Source organism: Bos grunniens, chromosome 16 (genome assembly GCF_055505025.1).
Source record: "Bos grunniens cultivar Pamir isolate PY7600 chromosome 16, Bosgru_T2T1.0, whole genome shotgun sequence".
In the NCBI taxonomy this organism is placed as follows: Eukaryota; Metazoa; Chordata; class Mammalia; order Artiodactyla; family Bovidae; genus Bos; species Bos grunniens.
This window is the reverse complement of record NC_141180.1, coordinates 43,571,538-43,588,615: the sequence shown is the minus strand read 5'-3', so window position 1 is coordinate 43,588,615 and position 17,078 is coordinate 43,571,538. Positions and strand designations below refer to the sequence as shown.

Below are 17,078 nucleotides of genomic sequence, written 5' to 3'. Positions count from 1 at the left end.
GACAGAGGAGATTCTCCAGTTACAGGAACCTTGGTAGCCTGGTATAGTCCCTTGGATTAGTCACTTTGGAGCTCTTACGAACTTTTTATAAAATACAGGTCCTGGAACCTGTTCCAGGACCTAAGCCTGTGAATAGAATGGGTATGGAGTGGTGGCTGTTGGGTGAGGCTCAGTAACTTGTTTTTGTTCTTATTAAATTCCTACATGATTCTGACATGGATATAAGCTGGGGAAACACTAGGTTAGTGAAGTGGGTTAAAGGCCTTGGTGTGAATCCTGGCTTAATATGACCTTGGGCAAGTCATTGTTTCTGAAACTGTTTGCCTGCCTACTAAGTGACAGAAATGTGTAACTATTTTGGAAAACTTCATAAGGATTTAGAGATAATATATGTGAAATACTTAGCATAGTGCTGAGTTTAGAGGGTACTCAGTAAAGGCTGAGTTATTTCTGACCAGAGTATTTACCCCAAGTCCATGCCTGCTTTCCTGCCAAGAGAGGATGGCAGGGTAGCGAGGAGCCACACTGACCTTCTGGCCCTCTTCCTTAGGTGTCTCCAAGGCAGAAAAGCACAGCAGGCCCACCTCATCGCCCTCCAGAAAACATGTTAGGGTTGCTGTTCATGCCTCTAAAACTCCTGAAGAGTTGTCTGCTCCAAGTGCAATTTTAATACCTTCCACTCCCCTGTCAAAGGTCATACTCTTGGTTCCTGGTATATGGTTCTTCCTAGAAGCCCTGTTTAACTGGCAGGCCCTTCCTGAAGAAGTGGGATTTGGAAGAGATCCTCGATTTTCTCACTTTATAGGAATAAAATTCTTTTCCCAGAGTTGAGAAATTTTAACTTTTAGGATAATACAACTCAGAATGAATTAGCCCCAGGTGAGTTCTAGCAGGTTTGTTATAACAAACTCTAGTGTATGTTTAGAGATCTCTTATATACTTCTCAGTTTATTCTGAAATTTACTAATTGCAACTATCAGATATGAAGTTATGGATAAATGAGGGGTTACTTGTAACATTTTCCTTCATTTATCAAATACTGATTTTTCCTGCTGTGTTCAAGTTACTGTATAACACTTAAAATTAAGGGAGAAACCTGAATTTGAATTCCTGTTCTGAGAGCGCTTGGGAGAATTAGTTAATCCTAGAATTGAAATATTATTACTTAGACGGCAGTTGTGAGACTCAAGGAGATAAGAGTGTATATATGCGTCAGGTAAGCATTTAACAAGTGTTAGTTCTTCTATCATGTCATGTCATGTCAGCTCTTTTTCCTTTTCTCTTAAGACATGATCCAGCATCTTAAAGGAAGCAGCAGGGAAGCCTGTATTTTTTTCAGACTATACTATGGACCAGGTTTTGTAGTAGGCACTTTAATTCTTTTAATCCTTACCTCAGCCTTGTGGGATAGATATGTTATCATGTCCATTTTACAGATGAAGATTCAATAACTCAGGATAATTAAAGACCTTCTCCAAGCTCACACATAATAAGTGACTGAGCTAGGATTCAGATAAGATCTGATTTGCTTCCAAGTCTGTGCTCTTTGCATGGCTCCCGTATTGTTTTTAGCTGGTTTTCATGCAGCTGCTTCAGAGCCCTCCTCTGTGGGATGTTGCCTCTGCCTCCTTACGCCCTTTTACCCTAGGAAATATGCTTTTTTATTTCCTGAGGTTACCTGGGGGGAAAGGATATTAGTATGGTCTGGTTGAAGCACATTGGCAGCTGTGCTACCATTTTCATGTAAAGGAAAGATTACTTAATATATTTGCATTTTAAGCCCACTGGTGTATTTTTCTCTCAGTGTTAAGGAGGGAAGTCATGTGCTCTGCACATTAGATCCCCTTATATTTCACTCCTTGTGAACTGTCAGCACTAGCAGTTTTAAATCTTGCAAACTGTGTTGAGGCCAAGGTTTTCAAACCCAGAATAGTAAATAAATAAATCAGTCTTTGTATGTAACAGATCTTGGCAACTCCTACCTATGTTGTCCAGGGTGTTATTACTTATAGTTCTATTTTGGAAAGGGAAATCATTCACTCACTGGACTTTATTATAAAGAAAGGTCTTGTTTGAATTGATGTTAGTTGGCACAATTCTCTTGGCTTTCCTGATGTAGTTTGGTTTCAAGAGTAAAGCTGCCTGTTGTAATAGATGCATAGCTCAAGAAGGGATCCATTTTTCTGGCTTTATCAGCTGTCCCAGAAGATAGCTATGTAATTTCTCCCTTGTGTTGACAGCTAAGTATTTTCTCCAAACAAATAAAATTCAAATATAAATATGATATATAATGTAGAAGAGTTTCTCTGTCAGATTTAATATAGTGGTGTGTTTTTTCTTTTCTCATTTTTGATGTAAGAAAATTTTTTTTCTGTCATTCAGCAAGTAGATTTTGGATATTATAAATTGAATTCTTCTTCTTAAAAATTACATCAATATTCCTAGAGTATACCTTAATTAGTAATTAAGTACACCATTGCTTTTGCAGTTTTTCCACCAGAAACTGACTTAACAGTTTAACTCTTTCTTAAAATAACTTTTGCCATTTTTATCTAGTCCGTTAACGTGGCATTTTAACAATACTGTTTTTCTGTTAACCTGGCAAACACTTTGAATTATTTCAGTGGTATAATTGTTTTGCCAACCATACTGTTCTGAACACTTGCGAATGAGTTTCATATGTTGTCTAAAGTAGAGCAGAGCTGGATAGCCCATTGGAAAACTGAACCTGTGACCTTTGCTTCTCTGTGATAGCTAAGTAGTAAGCCACAAAGGTTGGTTAAATCAATCTTGTTGGTGTATTTTTGAATATTACTTTTGATTTAGCTGTACAAGTTGTTGAGTACACTGATTCTTAGGGAAAAATAGACTTATTGGGTAGAAGCATTTAAAATAGCTGACATGACTAATAATGAAATACATTATTTAATATTTCTTAATGCATTTATATCGTGTTGCACTTAACCTGTTTTTTCAATTTGGAAACAAATGCAAAAACAAAAATAACTAAAATGCATGTTCATTTAGGCTACATTGATCTGGTACCTTGTGATACTGTTATGCAGTTAAGAACTATTATTTTTTGTCATACCACCCACACAACATGTGGGAACCTCAGTTCTCCTACCAGGGATCCAACCTGCACCCCCTGCACTGGAAGTGCAGAATCAGAGACTTAACCATTGGACCACCAGGGGAAATCCCAAGAACTTTAAAAAAATATTAAATATGGAAGCTAATACTTAGCTTTGGTGTATCAGTTCACTAGACTGTCTGTTACTCTTGTTTTTTTAACAATTAATTTCAGGTGGAGTTTATCCAGAAATTTCCCCCAAAAGAAACAGAAAATCTGCTTCTGTGGCAGTATATTTCCTTTCAGGCATTACCTGCTGAGCTTAGGAAACAAACTGCACTTGAGGTCACCAGAGCAGGTACTGCATGGTGTATGAAGTGGCTAGGCAGTAACCGCACGCTAGAAGAACTTGAGTCTCTGGTAAGTGCATTATGATGGCCTTGATTCGTTCTGTAGCTGTTTATGAAGCTGCTTTAGTTACTGGGGATGTGTTGTTAAAAAGACACAGTTTGTGCCCTCAGAATCTAGCAAGAGTTTCATATTTCTACACTGTAAGAGTCTGTGAGAAATGTGCTATTATCTTGATTGATGTAAATATGAGAGGGGAGGGTGGAACAACACGAAACACATTATGAAATACTTTATTTGTAGTATATTTGCTGACATATTTCTAGATTTGGTAGAGAAGATTCTTCTTTTTGTACAACCCTCATTTTATGCAAATCTCTTCTGAGTCTTTATATACCTTTCTATTTAGAATGCGCCCTCTTAAAATAATGAAATAAAAAAGAAGTTGATCTATAAGTCAAAATACAATTTTAGAAACTGAATATAGTACATGTTGTTTGGTGTTTATTTGCACATTCTTTGATTCATCATTCACTCAGCATATTTTGAGTGTTTATATGTGCCAAGCTCTGTTTTAGGCATTGGAGATAAAAATATATCAAAGAACAAAACCAACAAAAATTCCTGCTCTCATGGACTTACATTCTTTAGCTGTGGACAAAGAAGTAACACACCCACACATGTGTGTGTGTGTGTATATATATATATATATATGTAAAACTTAGATACATATTATATATCAGTTTGTGATAAGAGACAAATCAAGCAAGGATGGGCACAGAGCATTCAAAGGGGTGAGGGCTTATTTGCAATTTTAAATTGAATTCAGGGTTTTCTTGAGACTTATATTTCTAAACTGAGTGTAAATGTTCCGATACTCTATTACATAGTGGCATTTGACCTTAATCATAAAGATAATTTAAAACATTTACATATATTGAAAGGAAATATTTCTATGTGCCTTTATTGGTGAGATTGTTCAGGTTTTGTATTCATTATACACAAATTTCTATAGTAAAGACAAAAACTTTTGTATTAGATAAAATAAAAGCACCTATTTTCTAAAATTCAACGGCTTTACTCTATGACCAAAACCAGATCAGCAAGTTATTTAATGTTTATTGTAAAAGGAAATAAGTTAATCATAAGTTAAAAGCTGTGTGGTGATTACATAAAATTAAGTGTGGTTGTTGAAGTATAATGGATGAAGGGCAAAATTACTGATTGTTACCACACGCCAACCAACCCCATTCCTGGCCAGAGAGACAGACATTTGATATATCATTAAGAGTGAATCCAGGAAAAATTATCTTTTGTTTTAAATTCTAAATAGTGTACTTAGGTACTATATTTGTTTACTGAAGGCAGTGTTGCTAAAAAATTTTAAAGAGTAATTATACAACAACAGCAACAATAATTTAGTAAACTTTAAAAGGTTGCTAAGTACATAATGTGAAAAAAATTTAGTTGATAAATAGTATGAATTAGCTTGACCGTATTGGCCATTTGTATCAAATCTATTTTTTAAAATATGATGCAGTTTCCATTTTGTTAAATTTTCAACCTAAAAGGAAAAAAAATTTTTTTAGGAAAATGAAGCTAATGTTTCTGTGTATAAGGAAAGTAGTTTTAACAAAATATATTGGTTGGCCAAAAATTTGAGTGTTTCTATAAATACATCTTATTTGGCTAACATAATACATGTATTAAGACATTGCTGAAAAGATGGCTTTGGGTCTTAGAAATACACTTCTAGTGTTTTTATGAAGAGTTAGAGGTAACTCAAAACCTACAGGTAATTGGGTTCCAGCTCCTTTAAACTGATGTCTGCACTCAGGTCCTTTCCCTGTCTCTTGCCTTTAGAACACAGTGCTCTCTGCTCTGCTTGCTGTATGTAATTCTTCTGGTGAAGCTCTGGATTTGGGGCAGCAAACTGCAATTAAGGAAGTTGGAAGTCAGCTTTCAATTCTTTTAAATGTTAAACTGGTAAGGAAGGCAACTATAATCATTTTGCTGAAGAACAAATAAAATACTGAAAAAGAGAATGAAATTTCCATACAGAGTAAAATGTATGTAATTACTTTAGGTTCTTGGTAGCACTTGTGATTAGAACTTAAAAATACCTACTTTTACTCTTTCAGCCAGTTCTATTTAAGTTGATAGAATTATATTAATAAAACTAGAAAGTAGTGAAGTGACAGTGACAGTCTAGCTACTATTTTCAACTCTTACTGTTTTTTCTTCTTTGTTTGCTATGGCCTGTTTCTGTGATTCTGGAGTTCTTTTATAAAATCTTTTGAGCACTGGGAGAGTGGTCTGGCTTAATAGTAGAAGGGGCAAGTAAATGGATGTGGTTAACTTGTATTCCTCTTCTCCAGAAAAGCCAAAATCAGGCTAGAATTAGAATGATATATGTCCCACAGATCATTGTAATTTAAAAATCATATTTAGTTAAATATCTAACTATGACATTGATAAGTTGAAATACTGGCCTCTGGGTGTCCCAGTCAGTGGAAGCTGAAGGCAACATTAATGTTTGTGAACTAACAGAAATGGTTTTGCAGATGATATTTTATCATTAAAGTTTATGTATATGGTTAGATTTCACTGTTGCAGCATTTTAGCTTCAAGTGCTTTCCCCTAATCCTCATTAAATTATTCAATAAATATTCACTGAGGATCTTTCTTGGTGATAAAGCTTATAATATCATAATAGAAGCAAGAGTTCTGGAGAGGAGAAATGGAATTTTAAGAAGACTAAGGAATAAGCAAGCTTTTTCTATGACAGATAAAAATAATGAGATGCCCATCTGAATTAAATCTGGGTTTAGAACATGGCTATACTTTTTCCTGTGTGTCTAGAGGAAATTATTTAACCTCTCTACCCTTTTCTTAGTAGTAAAGTGAGGGTAATAATACCTGCTTCAGAGTTATAAGGAATAAGTGAAGTAATAAATATAAAGTGCTTAGCATATTTCCTGGAATATAATAAATATGAATGTTGCTAGTCTTATGTAATGGAAAATTTTCACCAGAATTATTTTGTGCTTCTTATTTAAGGTAATAGATCAACCTTATGTTCAGCAGACACTCAGTCTTTTACTTCCACTGCTGGGATTTTTCATTCAAACTTTAGATCCTCAGCTAGTAAGTCAGGTAAGAATAGTGGGCAAGCTATCTATTCTCTTATCTCTTTGATACTGAATAGTCAGACCTGTTTCATTGTTGCTGGTAACTGCTTAGGAAACCCTGAGGTTAGGAGTCAGTTCGCCTGGGAACCCTGCCTTTATAGCATTTTCAAAGGTATGCCAGAAGCTGTTGTTGAAGTTGCATTAGTCACTCAGTCCTGTCCAATTCTTCGGGACCCCATGGACTGTAGGCCACCAGGCTCCTCTGTCCATGGGATTCTCTAGGCAAGAACACTGGAGTGGGTTGCTATTCCTTCTCTAGGGGATCTTCCCAACCCAGGGATCGAACCTTGGTCTCCTGCATTGCAGGTAGATTCTTTACCATCTAAGCCACTAGGGAAGCTATGCAATAAAACCAACATGGACTTGAGGATAATCCTCATTTTGTTTGAAGAAATAAAATGAGGAGCACTACTGAATTCTTCCTCTGGTCCCTAGCTTGCATGGCTGGACCTGGCAGAACCAGGGCCACTGGGGGATCCTCGTGGTGTTGCCTCAGGTATGCCTTGCTTTGGGTGGTTCTAAGTGATGGAGAGAGGGAAAAGGGGAGAAGGCCTTCATCTTACCTGAAGTGATTTGAGGATCTGGAATGAGTTCATACTAGACAGACCCGATCCCCTAATTGTTGGTTTAAGCTTACTGTCACTTAAGAAAACTATTCCGAGGTAAAGCCAGTCCTTCCTATTTAGGAAGCGACACAGCAGCAACAGCAGCAGCATATTGCAGAGAGTGAGACTAGCAACACCTTGTTTTTAGTAGCTCTGGTTTTGGTTGTGTATATGAAGAACTTAGCATTAAAAAATGTTTACTGATTAGGCATATTTTTAGTTACTATATATGTTTTACAGAGAATGTAGTAAAATAACTGACTCAAATATGTTGATTCTGAAGATTCTAATCTTTTTTGAAAAATACTGATAGTTTTGATGTAATTGTACCTATTTTTAAAAAATCCAAATAACATTTAAAATTTTCAACATAAGTAAATTATTCATTGAGACACTGCTTCCATAGAAGACTATTTCAGTGTCCTTTACACCAGGCAAACTTTGGCCTCCTGACTAGGTTCTGCTCTCCTGTTTTCATCAGAAGCGCTAAGGAAGATTTTTTACATTTTTAAAGGTTTGTTAAAATATCTATATATATATATGTATGCAACAAGGAACAAATCCAAAATATTTACCCTCTGGCCCTTTACAGAAAGTTTGCCAATCCGTGTTTAAAGAATGAACTTCTCGTTCTAGAATTTAAAATGCAAAATAATTTTTAAAGATTTAAAGGAAGAACACTAGCATATTGTTTTTCAGAAACGCATGAATTTTTAATTTTTTATTTCAATGGTTGGTTAAGACTAATATTGTGGTAGTAACTGAATGAGTGATTTTATTGTTTTATTCAAATTCCACCTGTGAAGTGTAGGCTTTGTAGAATCTTTGACTGTCCTGGGTTTGGTTTGGTTTCCCGTCCTGCATACCCATCAAAATCTTAGTCGTGTCTCTACAAAGCACTTGTTTTATAACTGCTTGTAACTATTCTTTGATCTTTGCATCTTTGGTTATACTTTGCAGGTTATAACTTTGCAGACCTCACTGCTTAAATTAGAGCCTCCTGACCATGTTCGATTGGCATTTCTGGATTTTCTCTCTTCTCTGGGAAAACTTTTTATACCTCAAACTATCCAGGTAATACTCTCTTAATCCTGTTGTTCCCATGTTAACAAAATCTCTCATAATTACTGAGGGATTTTCAGGCTTTAATTTCTGGAATTCTATGGATTGCTGACAAATGAAAATTGGAGAAAAACTATTTTGTGAAGAGAGGGTTACTGTCTTAGTATAACTCAAGTCATTTACTTTTAGAAAAATATATGTTGACATACAAATAATTTATAGAACTGGCTACAGTAAGATTTATGATAGTTGGGTTCTAGCATACCAAGTTCCTAAGGAAGGAAAGTATGTCTTCTAGGGAACAATGTATAGTGAGGAAATTGGGTGATTTATCAGTTATTCTCTTGGTTTCTATATTCATTAAAGGGAGCCTATTTGTTTCTTTAGAAGATATTTTTGAAGATTTTGCGAAGTATATATAGTTGACAAATAAATACGTATTTATAAAACTGTAAAGGCCTGGTGATACACTTCTACTGAATCTTAAGACATACTTCACAGCAAAAAGAAGTCTTCCTCCTAAATTGAGTTCTTCCTTCCTTACTACTGTGGTCAAGACAATTCTAGACACTTGACATTTTCCCCCTACTTCTAGGTCATACTGAAGATTTCAGTGCTGAGAACTTGTTATGTAAGTGGGGCAAAAATATGATGAATGTTTTCTCAGTACATGTTAAATAATTAAAACCTTGAAACCAAAACTTGAACTGGTTAGTTTGTAAAGGGCTCTCTTGTTCAAAGGTAGACAATACCATACTGTTGCTTTCCATCACGTAAAGTTGTGTTTCTTGAGGTAAGTGTAGAGTTGACAGCTTCTTTTCAACTCTCTGGATAGAAGTATTCAAAGATACTTGCATTTGAGCTATCTTTTTAGCATAAAATGAATGTAAATGTATTCTGAAATTCTGCTTCATCAGTGCCATAGCCATGGACCCTGCGGGGCCCAGAACCTACGGAGCAAATGTTTAATAAAAGCAGAAATTACTTTACCTATTCTCAGAGTGAAGTTAAGATCTAAAGAAATTTGGGGGAATTCATCAGCATATGAGAGGCATTTAACCCATGTGATATTAATTCATTTATTCCATTCAAGAAAAAGTTGAGTTCTTGTTATATGTCAGGTGCTATTTTGATCGCTGGGGATTCAGTATTCAGTAAATCAAACTAATAAATACCCTCAGCCTGTTGAGAAGCAACAGAGTACTAAAGTGGGGATATATGAAAAGGACTAAATTGGTGGTGAGTGCTATGGAGAGAAATAAAGCAAGAGAAGGGGAAGAAAGAATGTATATGTGGGAGTAGAGTCTGAAATCAGACTTGGTCACTGGAGTCCTCACCGTAGTGACATGTGGGTAACACCTGACGCTGAGGGAGCAAACCAGGCAGGTGCCTGAGGAGGCATCGCCAGAACAGGGGAAATGGAAGCGAACACCCCCCAGCTGGAAGTACATCGGAAGGAGAGCTAACACAAAGGCAGTGGGGCTTAGAGCAAAGGAGGGACACAATTGAACACGTTTTATTGTGTTCCCTGAGACAGAATTAAGGAAAACTGATAAGGAATGTACTCTGCTGAGGTTCTCCTCTAATAAGGTTTGGTTTTCTTTGTAGGACAGAATTCTGCCCAGCCTGTCTTCTGTTTTTGCTTCACTGCTAGCTGACAGGAACTGGCTACTGGAACAACATTCCTTGGAGGCATTTACTCAGTTTGCTGAGGTAATTAATTAGAAGGCCAGTCTATCACAATGATTTCTAAAACATTTTCTGATATTGCAAAATATTCCAAAAACATGTATAGAGCTGCTTTTTGTATCTTAGCCATAAAATTTCTGGAGGAGATATTGCTAGCCTTCTGTTTTACAGGATCTAAAAATGAAGTCCAGAGAAGGGAAGTGATTTTCCTAAGGTCCTCAGTAGTAATGACAGAACAGGCACTCAGACTAGGTGTCCTAATTCAGATGCTATTTGGGGTTGAATGATAATATATTTCATCTCCACCTTTCACGGGAGCTAAGTTGATGAACACAGACCTGTTAGCTCAGCTCTGTAGAGAAGGCGACCCTGCCCTGGGCTGCTTTTACTCTTAGCTGCCGTTGTACAGTCCTGCCCTTCATCACAATGGGACCCAAAAATGTTGGGATGACTGGGCAGAAATCGTTACAGCTCACAACTTTATACTTGTGCACCCTCAAATAACTATGAGCTTATTATTTTTTGAGTGATTTTTCTTTTAAAGTTGCATTTTTAATTAAAGTAGCTCTTAAAACTTGTGTACTTCTTTTTGCAGGTTATTAAAATGTACTGAAATTAGTTTTTTATCAATCTTTTAATAGGGAACTACTCATGAAGAGATAGTTCCACAATGTCTCAGTTCTGAAGAAACAAAGAAAAAAGTTGTATCCTTTTTGGAGAAGGTATTTTATTTGTATAGCATCCAAGTAGCAGAACACATTTTGTTATGTTACTTTTTAAAAATTATTGCCAGGTTGAATATCCTGTTAGCTTATTAAGCAGTTGGGACCTCACTGCAGGTCAGAAGTGAAACACTTGGGTCACTCTGGCTGTAGTCTGGGATACTGCAGCATTGATCATCCAGGCCCAGAGAAAAAGAATGCGGATCCCTCACCAGTAACTCACCATCATTAGACTCACATGTGGAATTGTAGGCCCAAGAGGGTCATATTCACCACCATAATCCAATCAGGACTTTTCCAAATAGTGGCTCCCATATTTTGTGTGAGCTTTGAAACTTACATGGGGACAGTGGTAAGATGTAAGTTAAAGGTTAACCGAAACACTAATAGAACAGTTAAACCACAAATTTAGAATACTAGGATCAAGTGAATTATGCTTAAGTACTTAATTTTCTTAAGAATATCTCATTGAAGTGGGCTATGTCTCTTTTTTGTATATATGCATATATTGTATATAAGCTGGATGTAAGTAAGGGTGTGTACATGTTTCTTTTAAAAATTTCTCACCCTGTTCAGTAAAGGCTAGCAGATAATCTTTTTTTTTTTTTTTCTCTGTAGGGAAGGCGTACACTGTAAAATATTTTTACCCAAATCACACTGAGAATAATTTTTACAGACGAGTCCAACTTACTTCCAGAATTTGCATAGTTCACAAGCTGAGCCTTGTAGTTAAACATTCGGCATTTAATACACACAGGTCTTTTCACTGAGTATCACACCATTTTGATAACGAGTTGAGAGTGCTAATGTTGGTATTTACTTGGTTCTTCATGATCTCTGGCAGACGGGGTTTGTAGATGAAACTACAGCTGTGAGACTGGAACGTATCAAACAGGAAAAAGGTACTTTCTGGGAGCCTTTTGCTAAAGTTACTCAAGAAGAAACAAAGATGTCATCTTTACAGGTATGGACTGCTCTTCAGTGTGGATCAAGCTTTAATAAAAAATGTGCTTTATTACTTACAACAGTAGAACAGAAACTAGCATGGTTCTTTGCCTCGTACAGAATAGACATGTGAAATTGTTTTATGGTAGTTGCTCTTTTAAAAATCACATTTCTTCTTTCTGGAAGGCTGACAACACAGAGAACAGAGGTGGGACTCCAAAAAATGTTTTAAACATCATACTGAATATACTTTTAATATAACTTTAAACTATTTGCAATAACCTTTGGAAAAGTTATGTCTTTGTACCAGTGATGCTACAAATGCAGTAGTTTCTGAACCACAGAAGAAAACTGATTCACATACCTTCTTAAGTGTTTAGTTTGATCCTTTGCTTCATTCATCACAGTCCAGAAATTATATCTATCATAAGGCAGAAATCTGACATTTCTAAGGATACTCAAAATTGTTTGAGCACTAATAGTATATTTGGAATGGCAATCCATAATGGTAAATATAAGTTACAACTCTTAAAAACCCAATAAGTGGTTTTCAAGACATGTTAACTTTTATGCCTTAAATCTACGAAGTTAAATATATCAGTAGTGTAAATAAGCCCTAAAGAATTTATATATTACGACCATCTGTAGGAAGACAATGATTTTAAAAACTGTATGGCTCTAACCCTTCGTCCTCCTTCTGGTGCAGTGAAAGCATCATTATAAACTTAGCATTAAAAAGAAAAGGGCATTTTAAATAATTCATACTTGGGGCTTTTTTGTAAGGACAGATTATATGGCTAAAGAACACTCACCTGAAGTCACTGGACAAGGCAGCACCTCTTCGTTTCCTCGGACCCTGAGCATCAGTTGTGGTAGCACCCTGAATCCCTGTTGCAAATCAACACTGCCTTCATGTCTCTCTCCAGATGAAGGCGGGGGTAAGGGTCTCCTGCCCTTGTGAGCCAAAGACTAGAATAAAATTTTCGTATAAAACTTGACAATTTTAGAATTTGTCCTTGTAAGCTTTAGTCCAAAAGGAAAGTTCTGTTTGGAACGGGGATTATGGCATTACATGTTTTTCTCATTTGCCAGCCTTGTGTGAAAAGAGCCCGTCACGAGCTCCCCTCAGAAGATGAGTACAGGTCAACACTGAAAGCGGCAACAGAAGCCTTGGAGGCGATCGAGTTACTACTCCAGAAGTCTCCTCCTCCAGACTGGCTCCTGATGGAAATGGAGACGCTTCAGGAAAGGATTGATAAGCTAAAACGTCAGGTACTCTAAGGTGAAGAGTTAGTGGACTAGACCATTTTGTCAACTAGGTAAATGAGTTGAATATGATATTTTTGTTACCCTATAGTACATTTTGTAAATGAAAATATTGACATATCTGTACATGATCTAACACATAAAACTTTTATGAAGTTGAATCTAGTGAAAATAAGTCTTTATTTATGGACATTTAGAGAGCAGGATTGTGGGGGATATTTCTCATTAAGGACTTTGGTACAAGGTAATACAAGTGGAACAGTCGGTAACTGCCCAGGTCTCCACAGGGCCACTCACTCATATAGTACCTCTGTAAACAAATAAATAAGCTGCCTAAGGAAACCTTAGCAATTTAAAATCATTTATATACTTTATAGCTAAAAGTTTTTCAGTAAGTTGTATTCCATAATAGAGTTTACTCTTCTGACAAAGAAATGGCACAGAATTAAGCTAATCAGCTTGAATTTTTGTGTTTATTTTCTTTACTTCCAGAATTGCTCTGGAAGAAAGCAGTAAGTTCCACCTTTCCACAGCCACTTGCTCTTCACAGAAACTGGCCTCTGTCAGACGCACAGGCTCTCCCTCTGAGAAGGGCTGTGAACCTCTGCACTGCCCAGGGCTCTCCGCCAGCAAGCCAGGTCTCCTCTCCCTTCCATTGGTAGACTGGATAAAGAGCGCCTGACATGAGAAAATCAGGATGCTTTGGGGCTTTCTCATCTGCAGTGCCTGCTTCTGAGGTATTAGTTTGATTTTTTTGTTTGTTTTAAAGAAATCTTTTCTCCTGAAAAGTGACTTGCAGCCACTGTCACCAGCTGTTATCGTCCCAGTTCAGATCACCATCTTCCCCCCAGCCTGAAGACTCTCCCTGCAACGAAAGAGAGCAAACAAGGGCAACCTGCTGAAACAAGTCACATTCAGATTTGAAAGATCGGCAATTTAAAAGGGGCCCAACACGTGTCTTTTGACGCCAGAATACATTTCTTCATACATAATTTACTATAACAGAAACGTGAAAAGTAGGGTCACTTTGGTTCCGCTGTTACAAAATCACAGCATTAAAAAAAAACTTTCACAAGAACTATTTAACACTTAGCCCAAGCATTTCTATTAATACATTTTCCTGGGGAAGAAAAAAAGATGCCATTGACAGGAACTGATTTTGTTCATTTTCTGATCACATTAATAAACCAGTTGTGGACATCAGTCTTCTATCACTGGGAAAGAGTGTATTTTTTTTTTCTTTATAAATGGGACAATATAACTGCTGCCTGTGAGAGGGAAATATGTAAACTAATAACACAATTTAATAATCCTCACCTCAGTAATTTCTGCTGCAGCGAATTTTGAGGAAAAGTGCATCACTGATGAGACATTATCCTTGTTGGGAACCACTGTTTCTGTCCTCAGTTCAGGCAAAATAAGAATAGCAGCTGAAGGCTTAATTTCTGGGATCATATCAGCAAACCAGTCCAACTCTGGGTCTTTCACTGGCTTCTTTTTTACCTGAATGGTAAACTCCTCTCCTAAACCCAGTTCTGATGGAACTTTAAGGCGCCTTTCTTGTGACAACACTTTCGGTGGCTTGGTTTGGTCTGGGTCATCCCTGCTTTGTGCAAGACTGGTCTTTGGGGGTAGGCTTGATTTTGAAGGCAAAGCAGGAGTGGCCTTTTGCTCCCCTGAGGTAACAGGTCTTGTGGGCATCATTCCACCTTCCAGATTTACTTCAGTATCTAAGCTGCCGGGCTCAAAGTCATCCCAAGGCTCTTCCTCTGCATTCAGGTTAGTGAGCGGGGACTGGGCCGCTGCGTGGGGATCTGCAGGACAAACCTCTGCGTTGACAGTTTTGTTCTCAGGCTCCTCAGGCTCACTCCAGTCAGGCCACTCCTCAGCCTTTTTAGAACTTGATGGGAAATTTTCACTGTCTCCTGAGGTAATTTTCACTTCGGAGATGCCATTGATGGGAAATTTGATAGGCTGAGAAAATTGATCATCTGTGGGGGGGATATGTATAAGAGTTATTCTCATAAAATGTTGGTTAAGACATGCAATATATTTAGGAGAAAGTAAACACTGAAGAAATGTATAGACCCAATTCCTTGGAAATAACCCATGTGTACTGAACTATGAGGTAGCCCAGCAGAACATAAACCAACAAAGATACAAGTTAAATGTGATTTGATGGGCACATACCAAGCAACAATTAACTGGAGCACCTAATCCTTTACTAAATACTCAAACATACTATTTATTTATAACAAATACAAAAATGTTCTAGCCAGGTACTGATACCCTCAAGACGTTAATTATGTACACCTTGAGAAAGTGTTGTATGCTCAAGTAGGCTGCCTCACTTTAACATATCCTCATTTTAAATAGATTTTCATAAGCATAGTCAAGTCATGAAGTCCTTTGTAGTACGGTCTGACTGTGTGCTTAATTCCACAAACTTATTTAACCACAGAACTCCTCTTTCATGGTATACCTGATAACATCTTCCAGAACTATCATACTTTGATATAATTTGGGGAAAGTCCCCAAAGTGAAGTATCTGGTGCAAAAAAGAATGCAAGCAATGTCTCCACCAGTTACGAAGAAAACACAAGTATTTACCCTATAGTCCAGGGAAAAAAGATGCACCCAAGCTGACTACGTAATTGTAAATAATAAGAGAATTAAGTCTCAATAGTCCCAAAGTGCCCTTTAGTTTCAGAATTTTAATTACTCAGGAAAACATTCACCAAGCAGTGGAACAGCTGTATAAATTTAATAAATCTACCTGTCTGTAGAAAAGTACTGTAGTAATCTCGTGGTATGTGCTTCTTGCTGTTGATGGGCATGTTGCCAGAAAAACATTTAGGGAATATGCCAGGGGGGGCGTTCTTCAAGATTGGCAAGCTCTGACTGCGCTGGCTGCAGGTGACGTGCACAGGAGAATCTGAAGATAAATAAAAACTCCAAAAAATGAAAGAGTAGTAAATTGCTTCTTTTCCTATCACATGTTAGGTAAGCAACAGTTAAGAGGAAGGGTATATTTAACACAGATCAGAGATAACCTGCTGAGAGAGGACGTCTCCAAATATTTGGAGAGTCATACCTACTATGGAAGTGTCCACATGGTGGTAAACAAAGGATTCAAGCATTAGGTAAGCATTTGGAATACAGAGAGAAAACTAGGATACCTAGTTATAAAAGTTAACAGCCTTTAAAAACATCTCAGTGGTGATTTAAAACTGTACTTGATTCTACTTTCCTTTTAAGAATAAAGAGTACAAGCACACGGATATGAATGTACTTAATGCCACAAAACTGTACACTTTAAAATGTTTAAAATAGTAAATTTTATGTTATGGACATTTAACTCCCAACTGGAAAAAGAAAAATGTTTTAAGAAAATGTAGTCTTTAGCACCTTTTAGAAAGTTCATACTTTTAAGAATGAGTACTGGTCAAAAGGATCCTAGCAAAATTTCTGACTACTTTGTCTGCCTTAGGGAAATGAGGGGGTGGCCTGGGCTGAGTCATCACAGGCCGCACCTCCCCTCCTCACCCCAGACTGATCTTTGCAAGCCCACCACCCTCTTGCATATTTCTGCCACCATCCTCCCTCCCTGCTGAAACCTACTAATTTTTCTTACAAATTGTCCCCTTCTCTACATTGTCTTCCCTAACTCTTGTTCTTGCAGACTTATTTCCCTCAGGTACATTTTTCATAAACCTTAGTATCAGCCTTCATTCTTAAGTCTGATCATGCAGGTAAACTAGAAGAAGGAAAAAAAATCTAAGAGTACCTCCTTTACACACGCCCCTCACCCAGCAGCCCCTCTGCCCTATAGGACCAGGGCCTCTCTTTACCAGAGATCTGGGATACAAGCTGCCACCGGGGTCTCAGCCATCCTGGATGAGGAGTCTAACTTGGCAAGTCAGTGGGATTAAAGTTTTCATGAAAATCTATTTTAATAAAAACTTAACCGCTATTGATGCTTTGGTGCCCTTTTCTGTTTCCTATTCAGATTATAGAGTGATCCAAATGGAGAGTATGTAAAATATCTAGAATCAGAAAACCCCATCCAATAAATAAAGTTGTTGGGAGTGGGGACTTTTGTTAATTCAACATGTAAAGCTGTATAACTCTGAAGGATGATGGCCATGTTATGAAGCTCTAAATCTCTGATTCAGTT

General features: G+C 37.2%; 2 protein-coding genes across 18 annotated transcripts in view; one reads left to right on the top strand and one right to left on the bottom strand.

The window, feature by feature from the left end:
* Window positions 1-14,112, top strand: part of FIRRM (FIGNL1 interacting regulator of recombination and mitosis) — a 50,937-nt gene extending 36,825 nt beyond the window's left edge. For 5 of the 11 annotated variants that reach the window (XM_086344766.1, XM_086344759.1, XM_086344767.1 and 2 more), the window contains 9 exons: window positions 3,308-3,493; window positions 5,285-5,407; window positions 6,482-6,577; window positions 8,178-8,291; window positions 9,888-9,992; window positions 10,610-10,690; window positions 11,535-11,654; window positions 12,728-12,907; window positions 13,394-14,112. In XM_086344766.1, the coding sequence (XP_086200892.1) occupies window positions 3,308-3,493; window positions 5,285-5,407; window positions 6,482-6,577; window positions 8,178-8,291; window positions 9,888-9,992; window positions 10,610-10,690; window positions 11,535-11,654; window positions 12,728-12,907; window positions 13,394-13,417 (1,029 nt within the window). In that variant the 3' untranslated portion in view covers window positions 13,418-14,112. Of the gene's footprint in view, window positions 1-3,307; window positions 3,494-5,284; window positions 5,408-6,481; window positions 6,578-8,177; window positions 8,292-9,887; window positions 9,993-10,609; window positions 10,691-11,534; window positions 11,655-12,423; window positions 12,955-13,393 lie in introns of those variants that run through there. The other 6 variants (XM_086344761.1, XM_086344765.1, XR_015143501.1 and 3 more) reach the window with 5 other exon arrangements.
* SCYL3 (SCY1 like pseudokinase 3) overlaps window positions 13,063-17,078 on the bottom strand; it is a 41,750-nt gene continuing 37,734 nt past the window's right edge. For all 7 annotated transcript variants that reach the window (XM_086344772.1, XM_086344769.1, XM_086344770.1 and 4 more), the window contains 3 exons: window positions 15,678-15,836; window positions 14,219-14,892; window positions 13,063-13,766 (listed from right to left, as the gene is read on the bottom strand). In XM_086344772.1, the coding sequence (XP_086200898.1) occupies window positions 13,707-13,766; window positions 14,219-14,892; window positions 15,678-15,836 (893 nt within the window). In that variant the 3' untranslated portion in view covers window positions 13,063-13,706. The remainder of the gene's footprint in view (window positions 13,767-14,218; window positions 14,893-15,677; window positions 15,837-17,078) is intronic.